Source organism: Leptosomus discolor, chromosome 5 (assembly GCF_034619465.1).
Source record: "Leptosomus discolor isolate bLepDis1 chromosome 5, bLepDis1.hap2, whole genome shotgun sequence".
Lineage (NCBI taxonomy): Eukaryota > Metazoa > Chordata > Aves > Leptosomiformes > Leptosomidae > Leptosomus > Leptosomus discolor.
In genome coordinates this window covers 58,917,834-58,930,107 of record NC_141395.1, presented here as the reverse complement: position 1 = coordinate 58,930,107, position 12,274 = coordinate 58,917,834, and the positions used below count along the sequence as shown (strand labels likewise).

The 12,274-nt window shown below is 37.1% G+C and overlaps 1 protein-coding gene across 1 annotated transcript in view; it reads left to right on the top strand.

Moving 5' to 3' along the window:
- RGS22 (regulator of G protein signaling 22) overlaps positions 1–12,274 on the top strand; it is a 70,853-nt gene that overhangs the window by 32,451 nt on the left and 26,128 nt on the right. Inside the window, exons 14-16 of the mRNA XM_086466021.1 lie at positions 248–373; positions 1,938–2,039; positions 7,988–8,182. Of these exons, the coding sequence (XP_086322147.1) occupies positions 248–373; positions 1,938–2,039; positions 7,988–8,182 (423 nt within the window). The remainder of the gene's footprint in view (positions 1–247; positions 374–1,937; positions 2,040–7,987; positions 8,183–12,274) is intronic.

Here is a 12,274-nt window from a genome sequence, read left to right as displayed (position 1 = left end):
CTATGGTCATTTTGCTACTTTGCATGCCTTCAGTCATCAGACTTATTCCATTGGATGTGAATATTTAGTGGGGAAATGGAATAGACAGCTATGATTGATTGCATATGTAGTAGAAAATGGAGTCTAGTTTCTTGGGATGAAGATACTAATTGAACACACTGCATGCCCCTCCATTGTAATGTACTGACATTTGAAAATAATGAAAGCTTGTTATTTCTTGCTGTATAACTATATTTTATTTGTCCAGGGGAAAAGTGCTGCTGGCAGTGTTGTCTTAGGGGGATCAAGAATGGAAAGCATGCTTCAGTCTCTTTATTTGGAGAACAGAGCAGGCTACCACTTCACACACTTCTGTGAGAAGTCAGGGAATAAGGTATGAGCATTTTCCTACCCTGTGATAATTTAGTCCACAATTGACTGAATGCCAAGTTATAGAGAGCAGCCAGACTGAAAAAAAAATGGAGAAAGAAAGATTGATGACTGGATGAATTATTACTTGTGAGACTCCAATCCCTCAACAACAATAAACTGTTCATGTGTATATTCAAACTAATGACAGGTCTTAACCAAGCTGTCAGATCCTAATTGTCTCAAACCTATTGGAAATCTGATTGTACCATCAGGGATAAAAAAAGACTAATCATTTTTAAAAACTAGCCTTTAACTTGGCAGAAAGAATGAGATCTTAACCCACAAAAACATTTTTTTAAAAAGATGGAAAATCTGCTATGCTATTACTCATGATAATCTGCCTCCTTCTTACTTGTTGGGTTAGTGATGTCCAAAATCTCCAATGTTTTAAAAAACGTTCTTCTGGTTCCATGAAGCTTCTTGGATTTCTGAGAAACATAACACTATTTCTTCTCTGCAGTCAGCAGATCCATCATTCACTGCTGGGTGTAAATTGAGGATTGGTTGGAACAAGTTATGAATCTGAGTCAGTGTTTAGTGGCTCTGCAGAAAAATTGAGTCTTTAGGGGAGATTTGAATGCAATCAAGATGGACATGTGTTTCACCGCTGGCACAACCCAGAATCCAGCAGCAGTAGCTAGAAATGCCTTTGGCTACCAGAAGGCAAGAGCCAATGTTCCCAAAGCTGAATACCTTCAGCTAAAAATGTTAAACGTGTATAGATAGAAATCTAAAGAAAAATAACATTTTTTTGTCAGAGATAGGCACCCACCCACATGTCCTCTAGCCTTTGCAGGAGCCAGACTCCTTTGAAAACTACTTCCTTAAGGTTTCGCCTGCAACTGTGGCACCTATTTCACTCATATCTCAGGTCTGGCAGGCTACAATTTGTGGGGCAAAGTTCCCTGCGCCTATCTTTTTGAAACACTGTCTTTATTGTCCAGTGATGGAAGTTTCAGGTTATTTTTAAGGTTCAAACCCCATAAGCACATGATTAGAACAGAGGACTTGGGGAAAGATCTAGACTCCTTCTTCTAAAAGATCTTTTGATGTTTGAATTTGTGAAATGAGGCCAAGAGTCTGTGCCTCAGAAACGCACATAATAAAAATGTAATGGTGTCCCAGTAACATATGTCAAGTACACAAGATTTAATTGTTTTGGTTATTGCTGCAAAATGCTATTTCACCATGGCACAAATTCTGCATGTCCATTATCAGCATTTCGTCTTTAGCTCTGGCTTCATGCCACTGAAATGTGGTCACTCTTCGAATGTCAACTAAAATGTTAACAATTTTAATGGCCAATTATGCATAAAGGGTACAATAGAAGTTACAGTATCACAGTGACGATGACATTAAATATGTTGTCCTTCTGCCAGTATGCAACAGAAGATTATATCCATCTTAAATTGAGTTTGATTTATGATGACCTCAAGGAGCTAAATAATTACTTGCATTGGAAAGTCAACCCTTTATAAAGCTGTGATGTTTGGGTAGCAATAACTTACAATATTTTTCATCTCCAGTTGTGGAAGAACAGTGTGTACTTTTGGTTTGACCTACAGGCTTATCATCAGCTTTTCTACCAAGAAACTCTTCATCCTTTTAAAATATGCAAGCAAGCTCAAGTAAGTTGTAAATAATGTGTTTTTCCTTCACAAATACATTTGTTCATTCTCTTCACAAACACATTTTTTCAGGGTAAAGACTGAAAAGAAGATAGAAAGTAGAAAAATTTCCAAATCTTGACAACCTACACCAAAGTGGATCTGGGTTGTGGACAATAAAAGAAGGTCTTTGAATTGTTTCCATGACATTTCCTGATTTAAATGTTAAACATGCATAGTTTGACTTCTAGGCTCTGCTGCCTGTTCCCAGTTTATCTATTATACTCAGTTTACCTAATCTCCCCTTTGCTACTCTGTGTCATATTTGGAAACTGTCTGCTTAGTGTTAACATTAATGATAATATTTTTTTTCTAAATCATCTAATTGTGCTGTACCTTTCCTTCTATCTCCTGTGTGGGTTAGAATTGCAGGTCTCACATATCAGACCTCAGAAAATGGATCTTTCAGTTGTCAGTCCTGTTTTTCTGATTGTCAGGGCATCACTACGCTCTTTTTGCAGTCATAATCCCCCCCATTTGATCTTTAGACCCTCATTTTCTGTCAAGAAGAACTGATATTTCCTATAAATGAACATTCTTAATTGAGCATGCACTTTAAGTCAGGGAATAAAACAAAAGCAAACTGATTCACCACAGGCCATGGGTGCTGATGGCTGCCACTGACCGCAGAATAGTCCGACACTGCCAGGGAAGGAGGCTAAAGCAGTGTGATATCATTAGAAGAACTCCAAGCAACTTTTAAAATCACTTTGTGAAATGTTGGTCTGTTTTTCCTCTGTAAACCTTGTGTAGGAGTATATCCTATCTGCCTATTTCAATATATGCTGTAATAGAGCAAAAATACTTCACATGTCCTTGGAACAACTATCTGTAGACAGCAGTGGAGAATAATCTCTTTATATGGCTTATGTTACTTCCTTAATTTGTCTTCTTTTCTTACTTGGGTGTTTTACAGGGGCAAATGACAGAATTTTGCATATTTGGCCAGAATTCTCACCTGAATCACTGTTATTTGTACAGAAACTCCAAGCAAAGACCAATTCCTCCCTCTCTCCTGTCACACACTAGCCAACTTGAACTGCTACCCTATGTAGTTGGTTTCCCCTCTAGCTCTACTTATGGCCAGAGGCTGAGGGCAACTGACTGTGCCCCTAAAACTGACTGTCTCCTGTATCTGCCCAGGCCTGTGTGTGGCTAGTGACCCCGCTCACAACAGGCGTGCAAGTTAACCATAGCTAGACTGTGTCTTCATTTTCCTATATGTTTTGTTGAGGCCAAATCTTAGGTTATGGCCCAGGATGATTTTCCATTTGGTTTAATTTCACACTAGATTACACTGTTTCTGCAGTGCTTGCATGGCTGAAATTTAAGGCTCAGGTCTTTTTAACTTATCTTATTTCCAGTGCTGGCCTGGTGGTGACAGCAGAACATCATACAATCAGTGTTACCATGCAATTGCAGAAAGCTACATACACATAGCCATTAAAGTAAATATATCAAAACGAAATATGTGAAACCATTCCATTAGCATAACTAACAGCTGAAATGTAACATAACAAATCAACACATGTGCTGCAACATTTGGTATCATTCTCAAGCTTGCCTTTTAAGGCTGCACAAAAACTGTTCTTGTTTTCATTGGAACACGGTGAAGAGTCAAGCTGCATCCAATCTACAGGGCCTGCTTATGGAAGAGATGCCTTCCCAAATTCTGCGCTCACCTTCGGCACAATAAGATAGTCATTCCAAATACTCCTAAGAGAATGAGGATCAGATTTGCACAACACAGTGTCATATACATTTTACTATTTATTACAGAAAGAGACATCCAGAGCATTCTGTATGTGTTCTGCCTGCTTCCTGTTAGAAACAAGAGCAAACCTGGATTGTTGTGTATCTGCTACTCATTGTTTCATTTGTTAGGCATTTTAATCCCAGCTTTAAGATAGAGTAAAAAAATGTGGTCCAAGGTATACATTCATTCATCCAGGGAAAGAAACTACAGTGAGAATGAAATCTGATAGATAAGAAAAATGATGAACACCAGTAATCATCCAGGAACATATATAGTTATTCACTATAAACATACGCACAGGACTGTAAAATAAATTGGGAAAGAAAAGCAATAAAGAAACACATATTATAGTTTTTGACAAAAAAGATAGTTCTTTAGAATTAGAATATTTAATACAGTTATGGGGAAAGACAATATTTTAACACTAGGATCAATTTAGATAAAGGGAGTTATCATTACTGTGAACTTTTAGGGTCAGACACAAGATTTATGTTAGCGGAAAGTGATGATGGGGGTTAAGGCAGTTTAGCCTTTCCACTTAAGACCAGCCAGTGCATCGTATTCTTCCATCATATGATTCTGTCAAGCAGCTGCACAAGCTCCTCATTTAGATCAGAGCAGTATCCACGCCTTTGGGCAGCAATACAAAGCACTTGGACTGCAATCTTTTTCATGTTTGTTGCTTCACTCTAGTCATTCCGAGATCACTTACCAAAGCCTTCTCATCTGGGGATGAATTCACACCAAAACCCAAGGCCTGAACAACCCTGATTTGGAAAGTCACTAATGAGGCCAAAGTCTTAATCTGAATTTCCTAAGCATTTCGTATTGTAGAATCATAGAATCATTAGGTTGGAATAGCCCTCTCAGATCATCAAGTTCAATCTGTATCTTCAGATTTGTGCTGTTATAAGTAATTTCAAGATGCAAACTCTGGCCAAATTTCCAGGTAGGGTTTTGGGTTCAATCCATCTGTTATTCTAATACATTTATAGGAAAACGTATAGCTGGCAGGTAGGAAAATTCTCAGTGTTTTACAAAATGAACAAAGCATTGAATAAATGAAGTATGATGTGCACTTGATGTCACACGCTTAAGATTTCTGTATGACTTTGATAACCTTTAAGTTCATTTAATGTAATTTTTTCCCATTGATCCTTTAAGGGATTGGCCAATACAACAGTTTCACTATTCCACTGAGATTCAGAGAACCACAAGACTTCCATGATATAGGAGTCAAAAAAGGCTATGAACAGCCCTTTTTAAAGGCTACGATGTATTTCCCCCCCTATATCTTGCTAACTTCATTGCCCAGTGTTGAAGGCTGAGAACACAGGCATTTTTCCTCTTTTTTGGCATGTCTAGAATTCTTTGCAGTTGGTTTTCCTGCTGTCCTTGCATTCAAGTCAGTGCAGATCTACAGATGCGCCTGAACCCTCAGCAAGGGACACAAGGATGAAAGCTCCATTTCATGCTTCTTCCCTATCTGCAAGTGCATGCATTTACTTTGTCACTTTGTGATGCTCTTTTTACTTGGTGGGTCAAATCCCCCTGCAATGGATTCTTACAAGAATTTAAGCAAACAGATGGCATCATGCCAAATCCTCAGACAGTGCAAATCTGCATCCTTCAAGAGTGAAGAGGCCATCCTGATTACAGCAGTGAGGGTCTGGTCCTTTGAGTTTGGAAAACTACACTCCTATAGCTAGCTTAACCGCCACTAAATCGCTGCTTTACAGGTATTACAAGCCCTAACTATTGTTTCTGGAAAAAATGTCTGTCTTTACTATGCTCCAGTTTTGCATGAGAAATTACACAGGACTGGGGGCAGTTCTGCAGGTAGAACAGCTTGCAAAGGCAGTCCCTAATATGGCAATATATTATAACAGTGTTTATATGAGCAGATTAATAATAGTTTTTGGCCTAAGGTTCCTTAGTCGGGGCAATTTCTGGCTCTGTAGGATAATATTTTTTGTCAGCTTTACTGAAGAGTAGTAAGTATACTCAAGTTAACCCACTTCATACAAAATCATGGGAGAAAGAAGAGTTCCACCCAAGAAACTTGTGGAGTGTTTGTTTTGATTTTATTCTTAAAACTATGCTAAAAATGATTAGCCATTTAAGGAACCAGGTTAAATGCGTGTTAAAATATTGAGGATCTATTTTGGACCCTTTTCACCAATTTACAGATCCCTTGTGTGGTTTTATGAGTCATAACAGGTGGAGAAATGTAGCCCAATGTAGATGAATAAAATGGCTAACCCCTTTTTAATAAGTCTATTTTTAAAGATAGCACATCTTTATATTATTGGGCCTGTCCCTTCTAATTTGGCTATTTTATATGTTAAAAGTTTTGGATCGGACTGGAATATGATGTAACTGAAACTTTACTGGTGTTAGGGTTCTTCAAAATAACTTTAAACTTTTGAAATCACTATCAGTCTAATTAATGCTGTCTCTGGTAAATTTGAATTTATTTGGAGATTTGCTGAGAAGGGCATAATTTAGGATAAATGCAGTCTTGTTCTTCAGCTAGGACTCTTCTGTGGATGTCCTCATTCTTTGACCTTACCCTTACACCTGGACGTCTTTATTGCACTGATAATGTGGGCCACGATAGCCACAAATCATCTTTGTTTTCAGTGATTAGATCTATGCAGGAAGGGGGTGGAATCCTGCATAGACAGTAAATACAGTAATCATAAGTTCTAACTGGGGGATGGATGTCAGCCGTTGTAGCCCTGTATTCCTCAATGACCTGATATCAGGAGAGTCTAAAGGGTCAGTTTCAAATTGTTAAAGTCCAAAATAATGGGGATGTAGTCTGGTACTGTTGCTGTTTGAAAAAAAACAGTCTAATAAATCAGAATTTCTTTTAAAACAAACAGAAACATAATTACTTAATGTACTCAAACATTCTCCCACTGTGCTTGAAATCCAACCACAACAGTGTTTTATTACTGCTTGAATACAGAGTAAGTGTATTTTCTTCTTTTCTACAACTTTGTACATCTGCTAGTTACAGCTGGATTTTAGCTACTTAAGGAAAATGAGAATTATCAGAAACCTGCATTCTTCACTGTCAAAACTGTGTGATAATAAATAGTGAAGATGGGTTCCTCAGTGCCATCCTAGAGACAAATGCTGATTTATGCTACTAAACTGATCCCCTGACCATATGTTCGAAAAGTAGTTAACTTTGACAGTATGAAAAAGAGAAAACATTTAGAAGTGCATGAAATTTGTTATGGCAGCATCTTTTTTTCAGTTGAGTTCCTAGCCGCAGTCAGAATCATGATGTATTAGAAAGATATTCTGGAATACCTTCTTCCAAGATATTCCTGGAAGAAAGTGTTTTTCTCTGAGTTTTCAATGTTCTTTTTCATAGCAATTTATGAAACATCTAAAAAACCAGAATTTGACTTAGGGGACTATTCAGGAAAAAAATCATTTGAAATAAATAAGAAAAATTACTCTATGCTTCAAGAATGAGCTGCCAGTGAGATGGAAACACTCTCCAGGTTCAGCTTTCTTTTGTTTGTACATGTTGAATGGCAAAATCTGTGTGCTTCATAAAAAAAGCATATTGTAATCCTTGCTTTGGTAAGGACGTAGACCTCAGTTGTGCACTGGTATCTCCTGTTATGGATCCTGTACCACGACAGAGTCTACCCAATGCCAAAGAACTGTGCAAGAGAATCTCCACACAGAATGAAATCTTACATTTTTTCATTAATTTTAACCTTAAATCTATTCAGAAGAAGTAAGACTCCTTCACAAATTGGCCCAGCACATATTCTGCAAAACAACAACGTGACTTCATGAAGAGCGCAGTTGCTGTAATGATTGTGGTTATCTGAATCTAACTAAGAATCAGACAAATATCTCCAAGCAAAAGTTACATAAGCATTACTTTGTGATATAACCGTTTTAAGAAGAAGGAGTAAAAATAACAGGGAGGTCAACTATGGCAATAACTGAATTTTGGACAAAATAATAATATTGATAAAAACAAGGCAAGTGTAATTAGATATATGTTCAGAATATACAGCAGGGAAGTGGGGGACAAATGTGGTTAATTCTCTGCTTTAATGAACCGTGACCATTGGAACGGATGATGGCTAAGAAACAGTTTTCTTCTGTCTTATTTTAGTTCCTTTATGCAACTTACATCGCCCCATCTGCCAGTATGGACATTGGACTTCATCAGAGTAAGAAAAACATGATTTATCAGAAAATTGACCCAGCTTTTGAGGATCTTTTTGACCCAGCAGAAGAATATATCCTCACTGTTCTGCTAGAACCATGGATGAAGATGGTGGAAGCAGACAAATATACTTACGGAAAGGTAACTGATTTGGATGACGCTGTGAAAAATGCTTATCTCAGGGAAGAAAATCACAAGAGCCTTCATATGCAACCCTGTTACATTTATGGCCAGGAAGGGAGAAGTACTACTCACCCACGCCTTTCTACACTGATGCATGGAGTAGGCTGAGCTTCCTGTGGAGAACAGACTTCCCACTTGAAAGGAAGGTGCAGAATTCATATATCCCTAGGTCTGTGAATTAGGGAGAAATGCATCTTGCTGTGGTAAAATTTCTCTTTGCATTCAGGAAGCATCATGTTTCTCCAATCTTACCATTGATCAAAAGTCATTTTCTCATGGATTGCCCACAAGCCTTCTCTGTTTTTAATGATAAGCACAAAATAAGCTGTATTTATAGAGTGTCAGTACAGTGATGCTAGGTCCATATTAATTGTATCAAGTATATCTTCGTGGTTAGAATTAAAGTGCACCTACTGCTTAGCATAAGAGTAAATGTGATTGGTAATCCATCTGTATTTGCCCCAAGCACTTTTTAGATAGCTGCCCTGCTGTGTAAGGTCTAACTGTGCCCTGCAGGCTTCCTGAAGTAGGTGGCTCAGTGTACTCAATTCTAATCCCAGAAAGCCTCTGAAGGCTGGAATTGAACAGGTTTGTGCAGGTCAGAGGAGATGGCTGCAATCCTGACCCCATTTTTGATGACTGAGATCAAGAAATGGTGGAGGCAGTGGTGGATGCTGTGGCGCTCTGCTTTTTGTAAACTTACCTACAAGTTACCAGCTGTAGGTCAAACTTCTAATTCCAAGTCTTTAACATCTCTTTCCTGGATATGGAAGGAGAAACTTACAATGGGGAATCAGGAGTTGGAGGGCAGGAAGTTAATTCTTGGTCCTATTTTTCTCCATTATGACCTTAGATGACACATCTCCATTTTTACAGGAAATATCATCACTTACTATCAGCATGTAATGAGAACATGCATGCATTGCCCCCTGCAAAACATTTTGCAGAAATTTTGTTGTACAGTGTATTTTTGATGCTATATTGTGCGTTATAAACACATAGGAGAACAGATACCTAAAATCAAAGTTGAAAATGGTCCTCTAAGCCTATTAGGTGGTGGCCAGTATTAAATATTTAAGAACAGAAAAAAACCCTTATACAGCAGTATTGCCAGCTTCACCACTTTGCAGCTGAGGAGGTTCATTAAGCAGAGGTTCATATTGACATTTTTGTGTTTAATAGTCTTTGATGAGGTTTTTTTTCCTCCATGGATTTATTTAAAAGTGTCTTGAGTAATTTTATATCTTCAGCCTCACTGTAGTAGTGGGTTCCATGGTCTAATCATGCAATAGGAGAAAAAAATGCTTATCTTGTTTTTTTTTGCAACCCCCTTCCTGATAATTTCACCTGGTGCCCTCATTTTATATGTCATGAGGAACAGTGAACAATTGTTATCTTGTCATATTTTCAACGTTGTTATGCTTTTAAATATTTCTGTTTTATCCCACTTCAATTACATCTCTTTGAAACTCAAGAATCCTAGGCTATTTGACCTCTTCTCTTACAGAAGGCGTTCAATACCTTTGTTACAATTATCACCCCCATCTCTATCTGTTAATCTATACTCTTATGACGAGGTGCAAGCAGTACTCAAGATCTGGATGCACTAAGGATTATCCAGTGGCAGAATCATGTTTCCTATTTTGCTTTTTGTTTCTTTCCTAATTGTTCGTATGATTCTAATTGCCTTTTGACTCCTGGTGAACTTTGAGTGGATGTGCAAAATGTAAGCTAATAGCCATCTGCAATGATTCCAAGATCTATTCACTAAGTAATAACAGCTAATGGAAAGCCCTAATTTGGAGCTCGCTGGAATGACTTAATGTTTATTGTCGTTGAATTCAGCTGCCCTTTTATCATGCAGTCGCTAAAATGTCCTGAAATCCTGCAGCTCTTCACAGTCAATTTAATTTTTTGCTCTGTGGAATCATTTTGCAAACTTTGTTGTCTGCTCACTCACCTCCTTTTCCAGATAATTTCTGAATGTTTTAAAAAAACAACCTCAGTGCAGATCCCTGTGAGACTCCAATAGGAACCCCACCCCATAATGAAAGTTATTTCTTTCTTTCTTTTTTTTGTTTTCTAACTTCTAATTAATTCTTAAGGGGACCTTTCCTCTCATCCTCTGATAACTTAATTTCCTTAAGAAACTTCAAAGTTTGAACATTGAAAAAAACATACTAAAATGAAATATACTAATCCAAACACATGTGCAAAATATTCTGTTCACTTTTCAGCATCTTTTCTAAGTTTTCAGATGAATTATTTTTTCTAAGCTATTTCAGCTATAATTGTTTATGACCTGCAGAACACCGTGTAATTGGTTGATGCTTTCATTAATCTGAAATATCATTTACTTTCTATCAGACTAGCTTTACTGTCTTTTGTAAATGTATATTTTCCATGTGCAGTATCAATAGTAGCTGTCTAGCATCTGTTGCCAGTGCTCACCAAGTCAACTCATCAACTCAGCTGAGTATTATTATTCATCATTTTTGTATAAAAAGATCTCTGCTTTTGAGCCCTCTCTGAATACAGCATTTTCATGGCTTCTAGCAATGCAAGAATTCTTCCAATGTAAGACCTGAAAAGATAAACTTTTGCTTTAAGTTAAGTTAATGCCTGTGTCAGTTTATACCTCCTTGAGTTAACCAAGGGATAATCTATTGCCCTTTCAGTTTAGATGATACTTTGCTTTGCAAGTGTAGTTACATGTAGACTTCTCAGTGCTCTAATAACACAAACATCTTAATCAGAGCACGAAAACACAGAACTAAATCCTTTTGAGTGCACAATACATGCGTTTGTGAAGAGTTATAATACACAGACATAAAACGACCTGTTCTAGGAGGCACTAGAGTCTCTTTGTACTAGGCGCAGGCTGATGCTTAGGCACTCTCCTTCCCAGCACAAAGACTGTATTTTGTTCAGTCCCTGGCTCTACCCTTCCCCTTTGTTCTACCATACAGCAGGATATATTTGGCCCATAACGAAACAAGATGTTTTATCAAGAATTAGGTGAGTCCAAAATCATTTATTTGGGACATGATCAGTATATATCTATATTTTTATCTTTAAATGGAATATGAAAACAGCAGAGTTCCTTTTTATTATTGACTCTCATCCTGCCTTTATCTGCTTTCTGTTTAAACTTTATGAAAAACGTTCTGAATTATTTTCCTATTTACTTTTAAACTACGTTTTCTTTTAAAGGAAAGAATACCCAAAAGCACTTTATAGCAGTGGAATAGAGTTACACTGAGCCTGAAGGCATTCAGTTAACACGGTGATTAGTGTGGTATTCACATTTAGACAAAAACATAATGAATATTAATCTAAAAATTGTCTTCTCTTTTTTGCACATGAACTCTTGCATAGGAAGACCACAGCTTTCTAATATTTGTAATGAGTGTGCTAATCAGTATAACACGTTGGCTCAATTTTGCTAGATATCCTAAAACCTGCATTTGAATGGTTTAGTCAGCCGAGAGGGTCACCAAACTATTCCTTATGCAGTTACCAACTGTTTGCATGTGACATGGAAAACTGCTCTAGTTATACACGTAAGGCTTCTAATTAAGTTAAAAAATGCCAATACTTCATAAGTTCTAATAATTTATTATTTTAAGGCATTACTTGGTATAAAACTAAGGAAGGGGACAAGACTGAAAGTCTGAAAGCTTTCATCTTCATTGTTTACATATTATAGCATCTTTCTTGTCTTAAATTTCCATTTCTGGAAACCTGTGGCACTATCTTTTTGACATTTCCAACTGAAAATCATGGTTTTAAGACCTGTGTTTGTGCTTCTCAGTGGCACTTTGACATACAATTTGCTAGTATAGGCAATCAGGTAAGTCTGACTATACACAATATAATATATACACAACATACAATGTAAACAATAGAATTTAGCAATTTTTTAAAAATATGTTATTTTCTTAAAAATTTGGTTACATTATTTAGTGGTGTCCTGTAGAAATCTACATGTGATCCTACAAACCTCTGAAAATTTTGTTCTATCAGAGCTTTTAATTGAATTGTTTGTCA